This window comes from Hyla sarda, chromosome 6 (genome assembly GCF_029499605.1).
Source record: "Hyla sarda isolate aHylSar1 chromosome 6, aHylSar1.hap1, whole genome shotgun sequence".
Lineage (NCBI taxonomy): Eukaryota > Metazoa > Chordata > Amphibia > Anura > Hylidae > Hyla > Hyla sarda.
In genome coordinates this window covers 110,401,574-110,426,351 of record NC_079194.1, presented here as the reverse complement: position 1 = coordinate 110,426,351, position 24,778 = coordinate 110,401,574, and the positions used below count along the sequence as shown (strand labels likewise).

At 44.3% G+C, this 24,778-nt stretch overlaps 1 protein-coding gene across 5 annotated transcripts in view; it reads left to right on the top strand.

Moving 5' to 3' along the window:
- Positions 1 to 24,778, top strand: part of PDZRN3 (PDZ domain containing ring finger 3) — a 268,499-nt gene that overhangs the window by 21,813 nt on the left and 221,908 nt on the right. The window contains exons 1-2 of one of the 5 annotated variants that reach the window (XM_056524642.1): positions 6,549 to 6,597; positions 9,007 to 9,093. The exons of 1 other annotated variant lie outside the window; for it this stretch is intronic. Coding sequence is in view for 1 of the 4 variants with exons in the window: in XM_056524636.1 (XP_056380611.1) it covers positions 9,007 to 9,093 (87 nt within the window). In the remaining 3 variants the exon portion in view is untranslated. 3 more of the 5 variants (XM_056524639.1, XM_056524636.1, XM_056524641.1) reach the window with 3 other exon arrangements.

Here is a 24,778-nt window from a genome sequence, read left to right as displayed (position 1 = left end):
TCCAAAAATGTATTTGAACTGTGACAAATGCCATATTGAATACCAATGGATAATTGCATTATGATGTGCACATAAAAGGTTCCCATATAGGCAGCCCCCAATAGGTACATCCCCCTGTGTATAGATCCCCATATAGGTAGTTACCCCTGTATATAGGTCCCCACACAGGTGCCCCCCCCCCCCCATAGTTATTTCCCCCACTGTATATAGTTTCTCCCCACCCACCCTTGCTAAGGTTAACAAAACCATACTCGCCAAGTCTCTTCAGGCTCCAGTGGCTGGCTATTGTTCTGTCATTCCCCGCTCTACAGGCACGCAATGATGACACCATCGCACACCGGAGCGCAGGGGAAGCCAGGCTTCACACCTCTAGTGACAGATGGAGGAGCCAGGGCTCTTCTTTCTGCCGGAGAGGACCCACCCATAGCTAAATACAATGCTATCGTGTGGGCTTTCAGTGTTGCGTATAGGCATTTCCGGCACACCCCGTGCACATGCCTACGGTGTCATTTTTATGGGAAGAATAGTGCAACTTGCTGTTCTTTTTCTCCTGACAAATCTGTGGATGGAGTCTTATAGACACTATTTGTGGAGCCTTTTTTGTTCAGGCAAAATTTGATAATCTAGCACAAAAATCCAGGCAACCTGTAGCCTGTAATTATATAGAACATTTCTATTTATAATGCAAAGCCACAGAAGTTGTTTGCGGGATGAACATGCTTCCTCCATGAAATCGACTCCTGCGCTGTGTTTTTCCAGGTACTAGGGCCTACGTACATTAGAATTTCCTCTCTCAGATCTTTTGCTCCAGCAAATCCCCAGTTGTCAGTGAAATACCTCATTTGTCACTCTGATTGTTTCTGCAGAATGAAATCATGCAGGTTCTGCTCACATACCAAAAAGAGGGAGAAAAAAAGGCTCTTTCCATGCTGCCGTGGCCATACCTCAAGCTTGCTTTACTCTGCTATAAATCTCCTATAGACAGGGGTTTGAAAGCCTCATAGCAATGGATTTTTTACTGAACTATAACTTTTTGTAGTTTGACACATAATGAGGATTGTGCTCGAAAACTGTCTTTTTAAAGTCAAAGTTACAAGGTAATAGAAAAGATTGTAGTTTATTGTAATTCTAACGTTGCGGTACTTTGAATGGGCAAACATTGCATAAATCAATAGTAGAAATAGTAGAAGCACAGAAGAAACTTGGCAATTTTTTTATTATATTTTACTATAGAAAAATGCTTTTTTGTCCACTTCGCTGGCTCTCCCTAAAAAATAATAATGTTGTATTAAATGTTTCTGTACTATGCACAATTCTATTATAAATTTAACCTTCTAAGCCCAAGGGAAGGGCAATCCTTCAGCCATGGTTTCCTAGAGGTTTCCTCCACTGGGGATTTTTCCTCACCTGAGTGCTGGAGGATCACGTTTTTGAGTTGAGATTTTCGGTGTTTAGCACCATTTTCATAGCTTTTCCCTAGACATTTATGTTCATACAATTGATTTTATTGTCCAAAAAAAATTGAAGTAAATTTTATGTAAGAAATGGGTACATGTGGCATGTCATATTTTATAAATTGTTTTGGTTTGAAGGTTAAAGAGGTATTCCAGGCAAAAACATCTTATCCTCTATCAAAAGGATAGGGGATAAGATGTCTGATGGCGGGGGGCCCGCCGCTGGGACCCCCACAATCTCCCTGCAGCAGCCTATGCATTCTATGCATAGCTGCATCTGAAGTTTCGGAAACCTACGGGCTTCCGAGACGGGGACGTGATGTCACGCCACGCCCCCTCCATTCATGTCTATGGGAGGGGGCGTTGCAGCCGTTACACCCTCTCCCATAGAAATTAATGGAGGGGGCGTGGCGTGACATCACGTCCCCGTCTCGGAAGCCCGGAGGTGTCCAAAACTTCAGAAGCAGCTACGCATAGAATGCGCAGCGGCGGGCCCCCCCCGCGATCAGATATCGTATCACCTATACTTTCGTTATGGGATTAGGTGTTTATGCCCCGAATACCCCTTTAAAGAGTCAGGGTTCATTCACACCACATTTGGTAGTGCTATGGTAGAGGGTGGGTATGTGCGTCTCAGCCAATCAAAGATCCTTACGTGACTCAGCACTCAGTTGGGAAATTTCAAAACCAGCCGCTGCCATATCCTAGCCAGACCGGCGCTGTTTCTTATTCATTTAAAGGGTAGCTCCCACCATCCTATTTTTTTTTCTGTCCCTCCCTATTGCCAATCTATTCCTAACCCCCTCCCTGCTTTTAATTTTTATTTTTACTATATTAAAAATAACTTTTTTTGAGCACACTACCAGGCAGACTTCCCCAGCAGGCACCACGTCACTGATGCCTGCTGGGGGGGGGGGGGGGGGGGGGGGGGGGGACTTCCGCCCTTAGTTTATCTACACAGGGTTCCTCCAGCTGTTTCACCACTACAACTCCCAGCTTGCCCTGACATCTATTGGCTGTCAGGGCATGCTGGGAGTTGTAGTAGTGAAACAGCTGGAGGCACCCTGTGTAGATAAACTATAAGTTAGTGCCATGCGGCGCTAGCCCGTTCCCTCCGTCAAACCCCCTCCCCGCCATACCCCGTTCCCTCCATCACAACCCCCCCCCCCCGCCCGCATAAACCCTGTTCCCTCCATCACAAACAGCGGCGGCGGCGACGAGGCGGCGGCAATGTGTGGGAGAAGTTCACTTAGTCTTTGCATTGTATGTCTGTGTGCCACACTAAGCATGGACAACAGAAAGAGGAAAAGAGAACTGTCTGAGGACTTGAGAACCAAAATTGTAGAAAAATATCAACAATCTCAAGGTTACACATCTGAAGTGGCCAGCAATGAGTCAAGATCTATATCCCATTGAACGCCTGTGGAGAGATCTTAAAATTGCTGTTGGGAAAAGACGCCCTTCCAATAAGAGAGACCTGAAGCAGTTTGCAAGAGTGGTCCAACATTCCGGCTGAGAGGTGTAAGAAGCTTATTGATGGTTATAGGAAGCGACGGTTTCCGTTATTTTTTCCAAAGGGTGTGCAACCAAATATTAAGTTAAGGATGCCAATAATTTTGACCAGCCCATTTTTGGAGTTTGGTGTGACATTATGTCCAATTTGCTTTTTTTCCTCCCTTTTTTTGGTTTAGTTCCAATACAAGCTAAGGGAATATACATGTGTATAGCAAAACGTGTTACTGCAATCCTTTTCCGTTAGAAATTCTTAATTTTCTTGAAAAATTTCAAGAAAATTAAGAACTCTGCTCCGTGCCCATTGACTCACGATGCCAGCCACCACGCCTCCTCCATTAGACATAAATGGAGGGGCGTGGCGTGACATCACGACCGCGGAAGCTGCAAGCTTCCATGTTCTGGACGCCGCCACTGCCGGCCTTGAGATCGCGGGGGTCCCCAGTGGCGGGACCCTCACGATCTAACATCTTATCCCCTATCCTTTGGATAGGGGATAAGATGTTTTTAGCGGAGTACCCTTAAGGTAAAATGTGCTAAGTCCTTGAGGGGTTAATGATGCTGTAATGGTAACGATATTTAGGGGTGTGGTGTTTGAGCAATGGAATGAGGATCTTCAGTAGTGCCCTTAAAGTGTACTGGCTCTGCTAGAATGAAAAACCAGAACTTGTCGCCCCTTTTTTGCCAGGAGCAGTTGGTCACACAATTGGGAATCTTGCAGTATTTGTGAATACCTACTGGCCTAGCAGTTTACCTGATTCCTGTGATTGTTCTTGCTCTGTAATTTAAAACATTTTGACACCTAAAACAAATTTTAAAAACATTTGACACCTAAAGAGTGATTTGTATACTTTATCCAGAGTCCATGGTACTGTAGATGAAGTTGTTTTAAGGTAAAGTGAGGGTCATCCCATATCCAGAGGGTCACACTGGCCCAAAAAGGTCACCAATTAAATCTCTGGTTATTTTGTGCTACGAAATAAAAACTGGGTTCTGGTTAGTCGCTAGAAAGTCCAGTCTAGACGAACATAAAATGTTGCTACTGCTTCATTTTTTTAAAAGTATTTTGAGCATTTTACAGCTGCGTCAGTGATATATCTGTGTACGTAGTGACTATACTTTGTTGGAAGATGTCCCATGAGTGGCATGGAAGCTCTGCCAACGACAACCACATGGCTAATTTCTGTGAATCACATCCACTAAAGGAGATAATTTACTAGAGTGTGTTGTTGATCAGGCGATTACCAAAATGATACGTGCCAAGTTGTAGCATTATCTCGGCTAAACATGGGTTCCTCAAAACAGCTGCAAGGTTTCCATAACAAAAAGCTTTGGCTAAGGAAGTGCACAGTCAATGGGCGGGCTGCTCATGTTGGCGGCCATGTTGCATGTGTAATTTTTTTTTGTCCTAAGTCTCACCATGTTTTATGACAGCTGTATCCCACTGATGTATCCTTTACACGATAATATTAACATACCCTCATTTTTTTTTCTTTAATGCAATCCCATTGTTGTTAAATGTGACAAACGTCAAGCTGCTTGTGCGGGGCTGTTTGTGAAGAAGCTGTATTTAGTCTTGTCTGAGTGATAGGTTTTTGGCTGACAGCTGTGAGCCTAGCACATTAGCCTGCTGTGGACACAGACTATGTTTACCCATTCCTTGCTTTTATAGCACATGAGCCCATGGATATTTTTGTACTTAACTCTTGCAACACTTCTAGGGTTCCAAAGTAAATCCGGCAGATGTCAAAATGAATATAATTATGTATAGATTTTATTTATTCATATTGGGGGGCATTTATTCTCGGCTTTAGTCCATTTTTTTTCCTTCAAATTTTGTCGCTAAATTGTCACAGTTGCGCCTGCACGATTTTCCGTGCGACTTTTTGTTCTGACAGCAAGAAAAGCTAATTTTTTTTCCCGCTTTTTTTTTTTTTTTTAAGTAGAAAAATGATTTTGACTTGCAGTGGTCAGAAATTTATGAAGTGCGACAGTCGCAAAAAAGTCGCAGGGCATGAAAAAAACCTACTAAATTTACTCCAGCTCAGACATGGAGCAGACGAAACCAATACCAAAGTAAAAAAAAAAAAAAAAAATTGCTTAAGTGAAAGAAATTTATCAACAGGCTGAAACCAGTTGATAAATTCGTCGCACAAAATTGTAACAAAAAAATAACTAAAAAAAAAGGAATACATAAGCAAACATTGATAAATGCCCCCCATTGAGATTATAAATGCTAATTATTATTATTATATTTAATGATATTATATAATTTTATATATATATATATATATATATATATATATATATATATATATATATAATTTTTATTTTTTTTATTTTTTTTATTTTATATATATATATAATATTTATAAAAAGTATATTTACTTCATATGTTTAGTGTCAGCATAGAGTTGCATATGTCCTGGCAATCAGGGACATAGATGGCAAGTGGTCTCTGGCCCATATAAGGAGACCAGTATACAAGTAACATGATAGTTTAGAGCTCTGTTACAGGTATTGCATAGAGGCCAAGGAGCTTGAAATGACACCTATGTGGGCTTATGTTTGACTTATGTTTGACATAATTATTTGAGATCAATTGAGAACACAGGCGCCAGTAAATTTGCAGTGCATTTAGCCTAAGGGTACGTTCACACACACGGATTTTTTAGCAGGTTTTCCGCTGCGTACTTGAAACTGGGTGGGCTCTTCTCGGCTGTCCGCAGCGGATTTTCCGTGGCGGAATGTACACTGCGGAAAATCCGATTTGTTAATTAAGTAACTTCTATTAAAAAATATTTATCCTTCCAGTACTTATTAGCAGCTGTATACTACAGAGGAAATTCTTTGCTTTTTTTATTTCTTTTTTGTGTTGTCCACAGTGCTCTCTGCTGACACCTCTGTCCATGTCAGGAACTGTCCAGGGTAGCATAGGTTTGCTATGAGGATATTCTCCTGCTCTGGACAGTTCCTGATACGGGCATCAGGTGTCAGCAGAGAGCACTGTGGACAAGACAAAAAAGAAATTCAAAAAGAAAAGAATTTCCTCTGTAGCTGTACAGCTGCTAAAAAGTACTGGTAGGATAAAGATTTTTTAATAGAAATAATTTACAAATCTGTTTAACTTTCTGGCACCAGTTGAATTAATAAAACATTTTTTCCACCGGAGTACCCCTTTTAAGGGCTTGCTGGGACTTGTAGTAGATGGGGTCAATATAATGCAGGCCACGTTGACTTGACAAATGGTGACTGTGACTGACAATACTGAGACTGTGGTTACTTGTAACTCGTTGTGGCTCCAGACTGGACTTGAGGCCTCTTATGACTCTGGACTCTCTAGGACTCGATCTCAGCAAAGACTTTTAAGGAAAAGATAAACAGTCTTACTTTGAATCTCGGACCCACTGGATCCCAGTCTCTATGGGGGAGATTTATCAAAACTTGTGTAGAGAAAAAGTTGACCAATTGCCCATAGCAACCAATCAGATCGCTTCTTTCATTTTGAAAGGGGCCTCTAAAAAATGTAAGAAGCGATCTGATTGGTTGCTATGGGCAACTGGTCAACTTTTCCTCTACACAGGTTTTGTACATAGAGCACTGGCTCTGTGCCAACAAGCTTGGGTTTACGGTAAAAGGACGTGGGTGTTTATAGAAGTGTCAAAATGTTCACTGTGTCAATTGTAGAGTAGTTAGGCTGATGGGAAAAGCTGTAAAGTATGGGGTGCATGAAGTGCGCAGCTGCTCCCATTGGCTGCAATGCCATGTGCCATAGATAATGTTGACAATGATCCAAGTCATAAATATCCTAATCTGAATTCCTTTAGAATCACAACATCTAGACAAAAGACTTGTTCTCTGTATAGGATATTAGACAAGCCTTCTCCTCCTGTCAAGCCTCATGAGTCAATATTTTTTCCCATTCCCATGCTCCTTGAGTCATCCCCATTCTGAATGTATTAAGAGGTGTTCCTAAGGTATATGTAAAGATAACTAAAGATGCCCATCCACCTTTTTAGTAAAGTTGGCCAAACCTGCCACCATTGGTGGGTTTGGCTGACTACCTAAAGTGTATGGGGGCCTCCTGACTTCTGACAGATGATACACTACATGTACTCTACCTACATATTAAAATGATGTGTGGTAGCGGGGTGTGATGAGGGCAGATGTTGTAACCCTAGGGGCAGATGGCATTAACCCCTTGTATTCGTGACGCCAGGGTGTGGTTTAGCCTAAAACCACCCGAAGGTATACCGCTGGATCCTGGGCTAGGCACGGGGGCAATAAAGACTCTGACGCCAAGTTATGGACAACGGTAGTTTTACTGAGGGTAGATAGTTGGTAAAGTCTATACAGTTCAGCCAGGGCCCAAGGAGGTGACCCATGACGCAGATTCCTTAAGGGCTTGCTGGGACTTGTAGTAGGACTGGACAATTGAATGCAGACCATGCTGACTTCACAGATGACAGGGACTGACTTGACTTGACGCATAAAGCTGTGACTTTAGCTTACTTGACTTGATGGTGGCTGCAGGACTTGACTTTGAGGCCCCCAACACTCTGGACACACACACTAGGCACGACTGTACTGGACCTCAGCAGAAAGCAAGAGCTCTAAGCTCCAAGAGAGAGAAGCTCCACCCAGGGCTTATATGGGGGAGACTAGCAGGGAGCCCATAGGTCACCTGGTCACTGGTACCTCGTGGGTAACAATCACATGACATAACTCTTAAAGACACAACACATTTTATAATACAATACACTGCAGAACATATGTACAGCGGGGAAGCATGTGCAAGGGGCCCGGGGGACACTGAAGGAGGCTGCCTGACAGGGCAGCAAGGGTACGGGGCAACATCTTCCATACTGGGCCACCTCAGATGGAAACCCATTTAATATTATAAGTCAATTGGCAGTAGAAAATGTAGCATAAAATACAAAGTACCTCTCTATAACAAGTTTACTAAAGGAGATTTCTAGTCTTGTAAATAAACATGCATTTTTCAATTTTTTTTTACTTTGAAGATCTTTGCTTGCTGTCAGTAATTGAGAAATTGAAAACATTTTTATATATTAAGGGCATTAAATACCATCCAGAAATAGTGTAAAAAAAAAAAAAGCATGATTACCTAGCCCTGTTCCCCCACAGCTCCCATTTGCCTCTGTCTGGTTCCCTAATCTTTTCTCTTCTTCCTGGTTCCAAGACTAGCTCTTGTGATTGACTGAGCGGGCAGGTCCTGCAACATGCGCTCGTCTAATTACCAGGAAGAAAAGAGAAGAATTGGAGCTGCAGGAGACCTGGGCTAGGTAAGCATGCCATTTATTTCTATTCCTCCACCCCCCCCCCCCCCCATCCCGGCAGCAAAGGACCTGTTGCATTGTGTTTTGGGATTGTGGCACACACATTGTAAGCTTGACAGGCCGAGCGGTGACCTTACAGACTCACCATGCGTGTGCCACAATCCCTGCCCAACTGTCCAGCAAAGAGGGAGAGGGTGAAGGACAGTAAGTGGGTAGAGTTGATGCTGTTCGAGGCACCACAGTGCCCTGGTCACACCTCTTTGACTCTTCAGGCTGGTAAAAAAAAGGCATTTATTCCACTATAGCATCAACGGAGATGCTATATACAGGTACCATTGCTATAATTGTAAGTAAAGCTATATACACATCTCAGGAGTTCACTAGCCAATGCCTGGGTGACAGATTTGTCTGATTTACATAAATTGATAAAATCCTTTAAAATAACTTGCATGTTATTACTGGTCCATAATAAAAAAAAAAAAAAAAATAATGGCTACCTTCTCTGTGAATAGGCCATTGGGTGATCCAAGATTAGGAATTTTACTGTGGCCAATAGACCGCACAAGAATCCTTCCCTGGGACATGATTTCAATTCTGGCTTTGAGGAAAATGTCTTGGTTTTATTGTTTGCTTTTGGTAAAGTTGTATTTACTTAGTGCTTAGCAAAGCCGGAGGGAACATACACTGGGCGCTCTGTACCACATGTAGTCACCATGAATTTTCTTACCTGTGCATTGTAGGGAGAAGAGACGACTGCGCTCACTCTCGTTCTCCACCGAGAATCTGGATCCCTGGGATTTAATATTATTGGTGGCCGGTCGTGTGTGGTATGTTAATTGTTAAAATGTGTTTTCCTTTTCCTGTTGAGCATGGGGGTGAATGTCTGAAGCTAAAGGAACACAGGGCACATTGCTCTCTGTGGGAGACTGTCTACTATTCATGCCTCAGGAGGGGACCCGCCAAATACAGGAGGATTTCTATCTTAAAATGTTCAACAGTAAAAGCTTTATTTACCGAGTCACCCGCACTAAGGTTTCATTGTCTCTTTTTATAGTATGACTGTGAAAGACAAAATTATAAAATGCCACAATGAAAATCTATCTATATATCTATATCATATCTATCTCATATCTATCTATCTCATATCTATCTATATATCTATCTATATATCTATCTCATTTCTATCTCATTTCTATCTCATTTCTATCTCATTTCTATCTCATTTCTATCTCATTTCTATCTCATTTCTATCTCATTTCTATCTCATATCTATCTATCTATCTATCAAGTAAGAAAATATTTTGCAGCACTTCAAAATAAGGTGCAAAAAAGTGGTGGATTTATTAGCCTGACGGCATAGCGACATTTCGGCAGCCGAAACGTCGCTATGCCGTCAGGCTAATAAATCCACCACTTTTTTGCACCTTATTTTGGAGTGCTTCGGAATGTTTTCTTACTTGCTGTCTATTTTTGACCCGTTACCTGCGACAACGGACTGCTGGCACCCACATTTATTCTCCTTGTTTTGGTTGTGCTGCTCCATTTCTATCTTTATATATCTATCTACCTCATATCTATCTATCTATCTCATATCTATCTATCTATCTCATATCTATCTATCTATCTCATATCTATCTATCTACCTCATATCTATCTATCTACCTCATATCTATCTATCTCATATCTATCTATCTCATATCTATCTCATATCTATCTCATATCTATCTGTTTATCTATTTGTCTAGGTAACTCCTATCTATCTACGTATCTATCCATCTTTCTGTCTATCTATCACACAAATCACTACACACCATTGCAGAATGCATCAAAAAGGAGGTTTATTAAAAACCAGTGTTCCCTGATTGGACCCCCTCCTATCCCTTTGCCCCCTTTTGAGACCTCTGGGTCTTGGCGTCATTAAAAGTGCTGTATATTCCCTCCTTATGCTTTATGCAGGGCCCTCACGTTTCCTTTTTGACTATTTAACATGTAATATTGCAATGACTGATACAAATGTGGTATGTTCAGGGTATATCTGCACCTCCCCAAATTAAAATCACCATAATAAATTACAGAAATCAGATTATCTGTAATTGCTCATGATGATTGTAATTTGGGGAGGTGCATATACAGTGGGGATCAAAAGTTTGGGCACCCCCGGTAAAAATTTGTATTAATGTGCATAAAAAAGCCAAGGAAAGATGGAAAAATCTCCAAAAGGCATCAAATTACAGATTAGACATTCTTATAATATGTCAACACAAGTTAGATTTTACTTCCATCATTTACACTTTCAAAATAACAGAAAACAAAAAAATGGTGTCTGCAAAAGTTTGGGCACCCTGCAGAATTTATAGCATGCACTGCCACCTTTACAAAGCTGAGATCTGCAAGTGTCATGGATTGTTCTCAATCATCATCTGGGAAGACCAGGTGATGTCAATCTCAAAGGTTTTAAATGTCCAGACTCATCTGACCTTGCCCCAACAATCATCACCATGGGTTCTTCTAAGCAGTTGTATAGAAATCTGAAACTGAAAATAGTTGACGCTCACAAAGCTGGAGAAGGCTATAAGAAGATAGCAAAATGTTTTCAGATGTTAATATCCTCTGTTCGGAATGTAATTAAGAAATGGCAGTCATCAGGAACAGTGAAAGTTAAATCAAGATCTGGAAGACCAAGAAAAATATCAGACAGAACAGCTCGCAGGATTGAGAGAAAAACAATTCAAAACCCACGTTTGACTGCACAATCCCTCCAGAAAGATCTGGCAGACACTGGAGTTGTGGTACACTATTCCACTATAAAGAGATACTTGTACAAATATGGTCTTCGTGGAAGAGTCATCAAAAGAAAACCTCTTCTACGTCTTCACCACAAAAATCAGCGTTTGAACTTTGCAAATCAACATATAGACAAACCTGATGCATTTTGGAAACAAGTTCTGTGGACTGATAAGGTTAAAATTGAACTTTTTTGGTCAGAATGAGCAAAGGTAGGTTTGGAGAAGAAGGGGAACAGAATTTAATGAAAGGAACCTATGTCCAACTGTTAAGCATGGGGGTGGATCAATCATGCTTTGGGGTTGTTTTGCAGCCAGTGGCACAGGGAATATCTCACGAGTAGAAGGAAAAATGGATTCAATAAAATTTCAGCAAATTTTGGATGCTAACTTGATGCCATCTGTGAAAAAGCCGAAGAAAAAGAGAGGATGGCTTCTATAAATGGATAATGATCCTAAACACACCTCAAAATCCACGGGGGATTACATGAAGAGGCGTAAACTGAAGGTTTTGCCATGGCCTTCAAAATCTCCTGACCTTAACATAATTGAAAATCTATGGATAGACCTTAAAAGAGCAGTGCGTGACAGACAGCCCAGAAATCTCAAAGAACTGGAAGATTTTTGTAAGGAAGAATGGGCAAAGATACCTCATACAAGAATTGAAAGACTCTTGGCTGGCTACAAAAAGCGTTTACAAGCTGTGATACTTGCCAAAGGGGGCAGTACGAGATATTAACTCTGCAGGGTGCCCAAACTTTTGCAGACGCCATTTTTTTAGTTTTCTGTTATTTTGAAAGTGTAAATGATGGAAATAAAATCTAACTTTTGTTGACATATTATAAGAATGTCTAATCTGTAATTTAATGCCTTTTGGAGATTTTTCCATCTTTCCTTGGCTTCTTTATTCACATTAATACAAATTTTTACCTGGGGTGCCCGAACTTTTGATCCCCACTGTATACCCTGCACATTTGCTCCTTGAAAATAATTGAGTAAGGGTGATTTCACGTTTGTAATGTACAGTTTCTGGATCCGGTTGGGAGGGGCGAAAACCAGCTGCTCCCGTATCCCAGCCAGATCCTGCCCGAACCCCATTCATTTCAATGAGCCGACCGCAGTCAAACGCTGACTCCGGTTGTCTCATTTTTCCCCGTCTACGGTTTTCCGACCGGACCTAGAACCGTGGTATACAGTCACACAGGAGGAGCACATTGTCAGGGGAGACCAATTCACCTGTTTGATGCATTTTATGCTTCAGTGATTTGTGTGCTAACTAGACCTGTTACCCAGGCTCCTATATCTGCTGTTTCCCTCAGCTTTATGTTTTTTCTCTGGTGGTTGTACTGTTGTCCAGCAAGTCTGTCGATCTATCTATCTATCTATCTATCTATATCATATCTATCTATCTATCTATCATCTCTCATATTTATCTATCTATCTATCTCTATCTATCAATCAATCAATCATATCTTTCTAATATCTATCTATCTATCTCATATCTATCTATATCATATCTATCTATCTATCTATCTATCTATCTATCATCTCTCATATTTATCTATCTATCTATCTATCTCTATCTATCAATCAATCATATCTTTCTAATATCTATCTATCTATCTATCTCATATCTATCTATCTATCGATCTATCTGCCATCCATAGTGGCAGATGATGGGATTCCTCTGGGGTCCTTGGAGAGAAGGGACCCCATCTTGGTGGATCTCATTTCCTTTTCTATTGGTTAGAAACTGCAGAATTTCCCTCTCACCTTAAACATTGTCATCAAATTAGTGGAGAGGATCATGGAAAGCAAATAAACACCAGACTTTCAGGCCTAGAGGAAAAAAATCAGATGCCCTCACAGGAAGCCTATTTTAATATACGATATATAAACCACTGTATCTATCTATCTATTTATCTATCTTTCTATCTCTCTTTCTCTCTCTCTTTTTTTCTTTCTTTCTCTCTATCTCACGTTCTCTCTCTCTTCTTATATTTATATGAGTGGTGATATATTTATAAAATAATACATTTTAAGAGCAATTCTGGGTTTCACATTTTTTTTATATGATGCTGGGGTTCTACTAAAAATAAAAAATAATTAACTTTTTCCTATGCTGGTCCCCTGCAGATCCTAGCCTGGAAACTTTTGGTCCCCACTGCTCCTCACTTGTAGTTGCTACTGAGTCAATGCGTCAGAACAGTAGCTGCCCACTCAGCAGTGTCCTATCTCAGCTATTGATTGGCTCAGTTCTGCTTTGATGCATCGTCTTTAGAGCAGCTGCATAGGGAGCAGTGGGGGACCAGAAGTAGCTGAATTGGGAGTGCAGGGAACCGGGGTAGGTAAGTATTGTATAGTTTTTATTTTTAGCAGCCCCTCCAACATATGTTTTTTTTTTTGTTTTTTTTAAATCTTGAAACCCCTTTAAACACATGGATATATATCTTTCAATCCACAAAAATTACTTCTGAGGCTGTTTTCACACAAACATAGTACAGGTGCATTTTTCTATCCATATAAATCCTGGACAATGGCAGATCTACTGACCTGAACTGACAGCTTCACTTTGATCTACACTATGATGCTCTCATTTCTGGTCTGTAGACCCACAGTCAGGCCAGAACTTGCAAATTTAATATGGACGCAAATATGCGCCTGTATTATACTACTGTGAAACTGGCCTTAGGCTGTGTTCACATGATGTACAACATTTTTTGAATCGGGACTTAATATGTTTTTTCTTTTTTTTTTCGGGACATTGTATTTGCCCTTTCGACATCAATAAAGAAAAACCTGCCATGCTTAAACATATAGGTGGGATTTATATCAGAGTCCTTGATGCCTGTTCAATAGGAACATTCTTTAGACCTTTTTATTTAAAACATTCATTTTTGCTGAGTTTTAGTTTATTCTTTATCACTTGAAACTCCCAACCTTAACATATACTTGGCTCATGAATCTTTAAGGAGATGTCTGGTCATATAAGATGTAGGTAGTCTTTTACCAAAATGTACTTGAATTCTATCTGATTTGGCACCACATGTAGACTATAAATAAGGTCTATTGATTCTCTGTGAAGTGGTATCATTATATGGCAGCACTTAGTGTACCAGGCTGGAAACATAATTACAGAGGAGCGGACTATAAAGTCAGTGCATAGAGAGCAGAAGTGACTCCCATAGCAAACCAACAGAATAAATAGATATAGATAAGGGTTGTTGTCCACAGCAACCATGTTCTTGCTTGCACAACTTTTTACATGTGCCCCCTAATCTTGGAAGTGGAGAAGGGCTGCGAGGCGGTTATCGCTCTCACACAGGACTTCTGTTGAGCTGTCTGCAGAAAGGTGCTGCTGTGTGGGAGCCTTTTATATCTCGTGTGCCAAAAATTTATGTATGAATTTGCTGTTCATAAAACTGCCTCACCGCTGCCAGGTTCTTAACGGGCACTAGACATAAAAAAATGTAAACATGCAAATATTAATCTGTAGCATTTTATAAGGGAAGCTTGAAGGCCAACGCTTCTAATCTGTCCTGAAGCTGCCAAGTCATTCTTTCTTAAAGAGCCCTTTCACCCCCAAAAAAATATTCATACTTTATGATCTAATCCACCACAAGAGAGGGAGTCAAAGTTGGTAAACTCCGCACTCACATCAAAGCATGACAATATTCCCTTTGTCCTATAATTTTGTGCTCTGGTCTTTGGCGTTTATAGTTTTGTGTTCAGGCCCCTGCTGTCTAATGTTTTACCTGTAAGGGATCTGGTACTACTAGTGGGGAATCTCTCACATTCACCAGTGCAGCTCTCTCACAATCTCCAAGTAACACCCTCTGAGGGCTTCTCTCTCCAGGACCTGTCCCCACACTAAAGTGTTTACAATCCTCACATGATATGTTCATGCTCTGCCCACCTCCTCAAGTACCAGTCACTTCTTTGGCCTTTCCTCTCTCTCACCAGCCTATCTGTGTGCTTGTAAGTGCCTATGTAGACCCAAACTTCTTCAGGTCTCCCTGTCACCCTTGAACTAATTTCTACATTGTCCTGAAATGTCCAAAACACACGGTTATACGGTGTTGCAGTGTTGTGTTTCTTATGGCACCATGTTCACCACCAAATCAGGCACCACATAATAGCCCTTCCAAAGGATAGGAGATATGTTTTAGATCTCAGGCGGGTCAGACCTCTGGGACCCCCATGATCTCATGTACAGGGCCCCGGCTCTCCCCAGGAGGGCATGTCATGACCCCTGCACGAAGTGGTGGTCGCCACGCCCCCTCCATATATCTCTATGGGAGAGCAGTTCTGCTATCTCTGGCACTCCCATAGAGATATATGGAGGGGGCATGGCAACCCCTGTTTGTGCGGGGGTCGTGATGCGCCACTCCTGGCGAGAGCCGGGGCCCGTACAGGAGATCGTGGTGGTCCCAGTGGTTGGACACCCCACGATCTAAAATGTATCCCCTATCCTTTGGATAGGGGATAGGTTTTCAACAAAACATAACATTGCCGTTTATTAAGGGAATTCATTTGGGAGCTTTCAGATTACCCCTCTTACTTTTTGCCCTCTTCCATTGGTACTCAGAGTTTTGTCAGCCTGTCCTTGGTATCTAGTACTTTGCTCCATACCACATTGTCCACTATCTGGTTCCTCAGATAATTTTTATGTCTAGTGGTTTATTACCAAATGTTTCTTATGTCCATTGATTTTTGCCTTCTGTAATTATGTCCTTTGTTTGTTGCCCAAGTCCTGGTTGTCTAAGGGTTTGTTAGCTGCTTCCCTTGGTTTTCATCATTTAAGGCCCAGCCCCCAATGTACCATGGTTACTCATATTTTCAGTTTTGGGGTATCTAGTATTTTGTTGCCTCTTTCCTCTGATTTCCATAAGGTAATGTCTGGTATTTGGTGACCAGGTTCATAATATCTAGTGGTTGTACACTATAGTGGTACTCTATTGGTGTTTGGTTGTCTAGTAATTTTTATCCCACTGACCCTGGTGTTTAGCATTCTGTGGTCTACTCCTTGGTTCTCCAGTTGTGTTTTGCTTTTTTGTCCATTGGGTTGTTCAGCCCTGTCCCTGCTGTCCTGAGGTTAAAAAGTACGTGTCACCAAATAAACTGCTCTAAACTAACTCACACTATGTTCCCTAACTTCTCCTAACACCCCTCCAGCCCTTAAAAAAAAGTCAGAGCTTTAAAAAGCTGTGTATCATACCTTTCTTCTTGCTCACATAGTGCAATTTCCCAGCTAGAGAAAGTGGGCATTTCCCAGCAGGCATGAAATCACTGAAGCCTGCTGGGGGACCACGTCCGCCCTCACATGGTTGCAGTGCTGTGATGAATAGAAGAACTCAGGCTCTGTGCATATTTCAGTCTGTGAAGATTTCAGTGAGGCTCTCTTTTCAGCTGTCAGTCTATGTGGCTTTCTGTGAGAATATGTGGAGCTTTCACTTTCTGTGCAGCTGTCAATCAAGCTCAGTGCAGAGAAGCACTTCCTGAGTTTGGATTCCTGCCAGGCCGGGAGAAGACCAAACTCATTGTATTATTTGTGGCAGGGAACAGAACAGAGCCACCTAGTGGCCATTTTTTCTATTTCATTTTAAACATATTTGCGTTGATTATTTTAAAAGCAAGTGAATGGGAAAGTGTCTGCTAATTACACAAGGGACTCTATATTAAAAGTTTTATTTGGTGACAGGTACTCTTTAAGTCCTGCAGTATTTGGTGTCTGGCAAGTTACTTTCCTAGGGTCTAGTAATTTGGTTCTCCCTCTTTCCACATTTGACATTTCCTGTTTTAGTCCGAGATGCCCAATACTTTGCTTCCTGTTCATTGGGACTAGTAGGCGTTGCTCCAGTCTCTCCCAGGTAATCGCTAGTGGTTGGTTGCCCCCTACTCCCAGTGACCAGATTATGTAAGTCCTCCCTTTGGTGTTTGTGGTGTCCCAGTACCGCATTCTATACGGTACTTATTTCTTTATGGGTCCCCATAGCCAGAGTCCCTAGGACGTAGGGATCCCTGTAATCTAGTCTACCCCTAGTCGCCTCTATTCTAATGTATAATCAGTAATTTATGCATAGGTTAATGTAAATAGCATAGTATATGTGGATAAATGGTTAATTACTTGTTTCCATTAGCGTTGCAGGACCTGCGGGTCATGTGACAAGGTGAACTCTATGGTATTTGGCTTAAGTACCTTAGGAGGCCCTGTGACGTAAGCAATCCCATCACACCATGTAAGGTGAATGGCAGACGTTCGGACCAATCAGATTCGCCACGCCCCTGCCCCTATAAGGGAGCGGCGGCCATGTTTCTCTCTCTTACCTCGTGGGCTGTCAAGCAAGCAAGACCTGTACAGCAGTAATCGCAGTGAGTTAGGCCCGAGCCTTGCGGCAATGGCTGAACAATTATAATTATAGAGTGTATCATCTCCCAAACACTCTGCAGCATCTCCGGACCTAATACCTCCCCTAAATCCGAACGGATCTGCAAATCTCTTCCTAAATTACGAGACTTATTGTCTAGCTCAAGGTCCGCAACTACTGCCAGTCGCTAAGTAACCAAAGGACTGTTTGTACGAGACTGTTACTGTGCCGTGAATATTGCAAGCACTTCAGTAAACGATATTAAAGTTCAAATCTCCTTGTGGACCTTCCGTTATTTTATGCACCTATCGTTACTGGGAAGGGCGGCGATAGGCCGGAACACTGATTAAGCATACTAGCCCTCAGCCTGGAGTCACAAACTCTAAGGATAACATTAACCCCTTATATATGTCACGATGCCGGCTGGCAGGTAGTGGACCCTCTGTGCCAGAGAGGGATTGGCGTGGACCGTGCTAGTGGACCGGTTCTAAGCCACTACTGGTTTTCACCAGAGCCCGCCGCAAAGCGGGATGGTCTTGCTGCGGCGGTAGTGACCAGGTCGTATCCACTAGCAACGGCTCACCTCTCTGGCTGCTGAAGATAGGCGCGGTACAAGGGAGTAGGCAGAAGCAAGGTCGGACGTAGCAGAAGGTCGGGGCAGGCAGCAAGGATCGTAGTCAGGGGCAACGGCAGAAGGTCTGGAAACACAGGCAAGGAACACACAAGGAACGCTTTCACTGGCACTAAGGCAACAAGATCCGGCAAGGGAGTGCAAGGGAAGTGAGGTAATATAGGGAAGTGCACAGGTGAAAACCCTAATTGGAACCACTGCGCCAATCAGCGGCGCAGTGGCCCTTTAAATCGCAGAGACCCGGCGCGCGCGCGCCCTAGGGAGCGGGGCCGCGCGCGCCGGGACAGAACAGACGGGGAGCGAGTCAGGTAGGGGAGCCGGGGTGCGCATCGCGAGCGGGCGCTACCCGCATCGCGAATCGCATCCCGGCTGGCAGCGGGATCGCAGCGCCCCGGGTCAGAGGACGTGACCGGAGCGCTGCAGCGGAGGGAGTGAAGCGAGCGCTCCGGGGAGGAGCGGGGACCCGGAGCGCTCGGCGTAACAGTACCCCCCCCCTTGGGTCTCCCCCTCTTCTTGGAGCCTGAGAACCTGAGGAGCAGACTTTTGTCAAGGATGTTGTCCTCAGGTTCCCAGGATCTCTCTTCAGGACCACAACCCTCCCAGTCTACTAAAAAAAAAATTTTCCCTCTGACCTTTTTGGCAGCCAAAATTTCCTTGACCGAGAAGACGTCCGAGGAGCCGGAAACAGGAGTGGGAGGAACAGATTTGGGAGAAAAACGGTTGAGGATGAGTGGTTTGAGAAGAGAGACGTGAAAGGCATTAGGGATACGAAGAGAAGGAGGAAGAAGAAGTTTATAAGAGACAGGATTAATTTGACACAAAATTTTGAAAGGACCAAGATAGCGTGGTCCCAACTTGTAGCTAGGGACACGGAAGCGGACATATTTAGCGGAGAGCCATACCTTGTCTCCAGGGGAAAAAACGGGGGGAGCTCTTCTTTTCTTATCCGCGAACCTCTTCATGCGTGAAGAAGCCTGTAAGAGAGAATTTTGGGTTTCTCTCCATATAATGGAAAGGTCACGAGAAATTTCATCCACAGCGGGCAGACCAGAGGGCAAGGGGGTAGGGAGGGGGGGAAGAGGGTGACGGCCGTACACCACGAAAAATGGGGATTTGGAGGAAGATTCAGAGACCCTGAAGTTATACGAGAATTCGGCCCATGGAAGGAGATCTGCCCAGTCATCCTGGCGGGAGGAAACAAAATGTCGCAAATAATCACCCAGGATCTGGTTAATTCTTTCTACTTGTCCATTGGACTGGGGATGATATGCAGAGGAAAAATTTAATTTAATCTTGAGTTGTTTACAGAGAGCCCTCCAGAATTTAGACACGAATTGGACCCCTCTATCCGAGACAATCTGCGTAGGCAACCCGTGAAGACGAAAAATGTGTACAAAAAATTGTTTAGCCAACTGAGGCGCAGAAGGAAGACCAGGAAGAGGGATGAAATGTGCCATTTTGGAGAATCGATCAACGACCACCCAAATAACGGTGTTGCCACGGGAAGGGGGTAAATCAGTAATAAAATCCATACCAATCAGAGACCAAGGCTGTTCGGGGACAGGCAGAGGATGAAGAAAACCAGCGGGCTTCTGGCGAGGAGTCTTATCCCGGGCACAGATAGTGCAGGCTCGCACAAAGTCCCCAACATCCGTCTCCAGAGTCGGCCACCAATAGAAGCGGGAGATGAGTTGCACAGATTTCTTGATGCCCGCATGACCTGCGAGATGGGAGGAGTGACCCCATTTGAGGATTCCGAGGCGTTGGCGTGGAGAAACAAAGGTCTTTCCTGGAGGAGTCTGCCTGATGGAGGCAGGAGAAGTGGAGATCAGGCAGTCAGGTGGAATGATGTGTTGCGGAGGGAGATCAACTTCTGAGGCATCCGAGGAACGAGAGAGAGCATCGGCCCTAATGTTCTTATCGGCAGGACGAAAGTGAATCTCAAAATTAAATCGGGCAAAGAACAGAGACCACCGGGCCTGGCGAGGATTCAGCCGTTGGGCCGACTGGAGGTAGGAGAGGTTCTTGTGGTCGGTGTAGATAATAACAGGAAATCTTGATCCCTCCAGCAGATGCCTCCATTCCTCAAGTGCTAATTTAATGGCTAGAAGCTCTCGATCCCCGATGGAGTAGTTCCTCTCCGCTGGAGAGAAGGTCCTAGAGAAAAAACCACAAGTGACAGCATGCCCGGAAGAATTTTTTTGTAGAAGAACAGCTCCAGCTCCCACTGAGGAGGCATCAACCTCCAATAGGAAGGGTTTGGAAGGGTCAGGTCTGGAGAGCACGGGAGCCGAAGAAAAGGCAGACTTGAGTCGTTTAAAGGAGTCTTCTGCTTGAGGAGGCCAGGACTTGGGATCAGCATTTTTTTTGGTTAAAGCCACGATAGGAGCCACAATGGTAGAAAAATGTGGAATAAATTGCCTGTAATAATTGGCGAACCCCAAAAAGCGTTGGATAGCACGGAGTCCGGAGGGGCGTGGCCAATCTAAGACGGCAGAGAGTTTGTCTGGATCCATCTGTAGTCCCTGGCCAGAGACCAAATATCCTAGAAAAGGAAGAGATTGGCATTCAAACAGACATTTCTCAATTTTGGCATAGAGTTGGTTGTCACGAAGTCTCTGAAGAACCATACGGACATGCTGGCGGTGTTCTTCTAGATTGGCAGAAAAAATTAGGATATCGTCCAGATATACAACAACACAGGAGTATAACAGATCACGAAAAATTTCATTGACAAAGTCTTGGAAGACGGCAGGGGCATTGCACAGTCCAAAGGGCATGACCAGATACTCAAAGTGTCCATCTCTGGTGTTAAATGCCGTTTTCCACTCGTCCCCCTCTCTGATGCGGATGAGGTTATAGGCGCCTCTTAAGTCCAATTTAGTGAAGATGTGGGCACCTTGGAGGCGATCAAAGAGTTCAGAGATGAGGGGTAAGGGGTAGCGGTTCTTAACCGTGATTTTATTAAGACCGCGGTAGTCAATGCAAGGACGTAGGGAGCCATCTTTTTTGGACACAAAGAAAAATCCGGCTCCGGCAGGAGAGGAGGATTTACGGATAAAGCCCTTTTTTAGATTCTCCTGGACGTATTCGGACATGGCAAGAGTCTCTGGGGCAGAGAGAGGATAAATTCTGCCCCGGGGTGGAGTAGTACCCGGGAGGAGGTCGATAGGGCAATCATAAGGCCTGTGAGGAGGTAGAGTCTCAGCTTGTTTTTTGCAGAAAACATCCGCGAAGTCCATATAGGCCTTAGGGAGACCGGTTACTGGAGGAACCACAGAGTTACGGCAAGGGTTACTGGGAACCGGTTTTAGACAGTTCTTGGAACAAGAGGACCCCCAACTCTTGATCTCCCCAGTGGACCAATCCAGGGTTGGGGAATGAAGTTGAAGCCAGGGAAGTCCAAGGAGAATCTCCGAGGTGCAATTGGGGAGGACCAAAAGTTCAATCCTCTCATGATGAGATCCGATGCTCATAAGAAGGGGCTCCGTGCGGAAACGTATGGTACAGTCCAATCTTTCATTATTTACACAATTGATGTAGAGGGGTCTGGCGAGACTGGTCACTGGGATGTTGAACCTGTTGACGAGAGAGGCCAAAATAAAATTTCCTGCAGATCCAGAGTCCAAGAAGGCCACTGTAGAGAAGGAGAAGGCAGAGGCAGACATCCGCACAGGCACAGTAAGACGTGGAGAAGCAGAGTAGACATCAAGGACTGTCTCACCTTTGTGCGGAGTCAGCGTACGTCTTTCCAGGCGGGGAGGACGGATAGGACAATCCCTCAGGAAGTGTTCGGTACTAGCACAGTACAGGCAGAGGTTCTCCATACGGCGTCGTGTCCTCTCTTGAGGTGTCAGGCGAGACCGGTCGACCTGCATAGCCTCCACGGCGGGAGGCACATGAACAGATTGCAGGGGACCAGAGGAGAGAGGAGCCGAGGAGACGAAACGCCTCGTGCGAACAGAGTCCATATCTTGGCGGAGTTCCTGACGCCTTTCAGAAAAACGCATGTCAATGCGAGTGGCTAGGTGAATAAGTTCATGTAGATTAGCAGGAATTTCTCGTGCGGCCAGAACATCTTTAATGTTGCTGGATAGGCCTTTTTTGAAGGTCGCGCAGAGGGCCTCATTATTCCAGGACAATTCTGAAGCAAGTGTACGGAATTGTACGGCATACTCGCCAACGGAAGAATTACCCTGGACCAGGTTCAACAGGGCAGTCTCAGCAGAAGAGGCTCGGGCAGGTTCCTCAAAGACACTTCGGATTTCCGAGAAGAAGGAGTGTACAGAGGCAGTGACGGGGTCATTGCGGTCCCAGAGCGGTGTGGCCCATGACAGGGCTTTTCCGGACAGAAGACTGACTACGAAAGCCACCTTAGACCTTTCAGTGGGAAACAGGTCCGACATCATCTCCAGATGCAGGGAACATTGGGAAAGAAAGCCACGGCAAAACTTAGAGTCCCCATCAAATTTATCCGGCAAGGATAAGCGTATCCCAGGAGCGGCCACTCGCTGCGGAGGAGGTGCAGGAGCTGGCGGAGGAGATGACTGCTGAAGCTGTGGTAGCAACTGTTGTAGCATAACGGTCAGTTGAGACAGCTGTTGGCCTTGTTGCGCTATCTGTTGTGACTGCTGGGCGACCACCGTGGTGAGGTCAGCGACAACTGGCAGAGGAACTTCAGCGGGATCCATGGCCGGATCTACTGTCACGATGCCGGCTGGCAGGTAGTGGACCCTCTGTGCCAGAGAGGGATTGGCGTGGACCGTGCTAGTGGACCGGTTCTAAGCCACTACTGGTTTTCACCAGAGCCCGCCGCAAAGCGGGATGGTCTTGCTGCGGCGGTAGTGACCAGGTCGTATCCACTAGCAACGGCTCACCTCTCTGGCTGCTGAAGATAGGCGCGGTACAAGGGAGTAGGCAGAAGCAAGGTCGGACGTAGCAGAAGGTCGGGGCAGGCAGCAAGGATCGTAGTCAGGGGCAACGGCAGAAGGTCTGGAAACACAGGCAAGGAACACACAAGGAACGCTTTCACTGGCACTAAGGCAACAAGATCCGGCAAGGGAGTGCAAGGGAAGTGAGGTAATATAGGGAAGTGCACAGGTGAAAACCCTAATTGGAACCACTGCGCCAATCAGCGGCGCAGTGGCCCTTTAAATCGCAGAGACCCGGCGCGCGCGCGCCCTAGGGAGCGGGGCCGCGCGCGCCGGGACAGAACAGACGGGGAGCGAGTCAGGTAGGGGAGCCGGGGTGCGCATCGCGAGCGGGCGCTACCCGCATCGCGAATCGCATCCCGGCTGGCAGCGGGATCGCAGCGCCCCGGGTCAGAGGACGTGACCGGAGCGCTGCAGCGGAGGGAGTGAAGCGAGCGCTCCGGGGAGGAGCGGGGACCCGGAGCGCTCGGCGTAACAATATACCTATACCATACCACCACTACCATACACCCCCCAAGGGCTACCACATGTTCTGCTGATGCCGCATGACGTCTGTGGGTCACATGCAGCACAAGGTCTGCATTCACTCGAGCTCCATTGCTCCCAGATCTTTTGCTGTAGAGACATTAATATTCACAGGACAGGATGTCTTGAAAACCATTTTAGTTTTGATTGCTGTTGGGTGTAATGTCCCCTCCCAGTTCTTCTCTTTTTAATCTTGGTTGACAATCCAGGTATCAAGTGACAGTGTCAGGCAGACTGCGTTGTCAGAGCAGGTGATGCTAATGTTACAGGGACAGTCCTTTTATCCTACAGAAAACACCCAATCTATGTAAGCATTATTATGCCCAGTAAAGTTACACTATGTTATTTCATTGACCACTTTCTACTGCCAATAAGAACCACCCAGCTTTACTTTGTTTCAGAAAGCCATCTTATTAGATCTGGCCCATTCACACTACAGAAATTCAGGGAGGATTTCCTTTGCAGCAGCATGCCATTGATTTCAATTTGTCTCTGCTTAGTTCACGTGTTGAAAGCTCCTTAGAGGAACTTCTAGCATGGTATTTGATTCCACAGGAAGACTAAACTGGCCTAAGATGTAGTGAATGGGGCAGCGCTTAAAGGGCTTATCCAGGAAAAAACATTTTTTTTATATATCAACAGGCTCCAGAAAGTTAAACAGATTTGTAAATTACTTCTATTAAAAAAATCTTAATCCTTTCAATAATTATCAGCTGCTGAAGTTGAGTTGTTCTTTTCTGTCTGGCAACAGTGCTCTCTGCTGACATCTCTACTTGTCTCGGGAACTGCACAGAGTAGAAGAGGTTTGCTATGGGGATTTGCTTAAAAAATGGGCGGTTCCCGAGACAGGTGTCATCAGAGAGCACTTAGACAGAAAAGAACAACTCAACTTCAGAAGCTCATAAGTACTGAAAGGATTAAGATTTTTTAATAGAAGTAATTTACAAATCTGTTTAACTTTCTGAAGCCAGTTGAGATATATAAAAGTTTTTTCCTGGATGACCCCTTTAATGTCCATGCAGACATTAAATGCCGACTCTAGAGAAGCTGCTGCAAGCGTAAGTTTCTTAGTGTTAATGGGGCAAATATTTAGCAAGGCATAAAAAATAAATAAATAAATAAAAAACTGTTGAGGGCAGTTGGTAGTTAAAGAGGTACTCCGTCCCTAGACATCTTATCCCTATCCAAAGGATAGGGAATAAGATGTCTGATAGCGGAGGTCCCGCTGCTGGGGACCCCCGCGATCTCTGCTGCTGCACCCCAGACATCCAGTG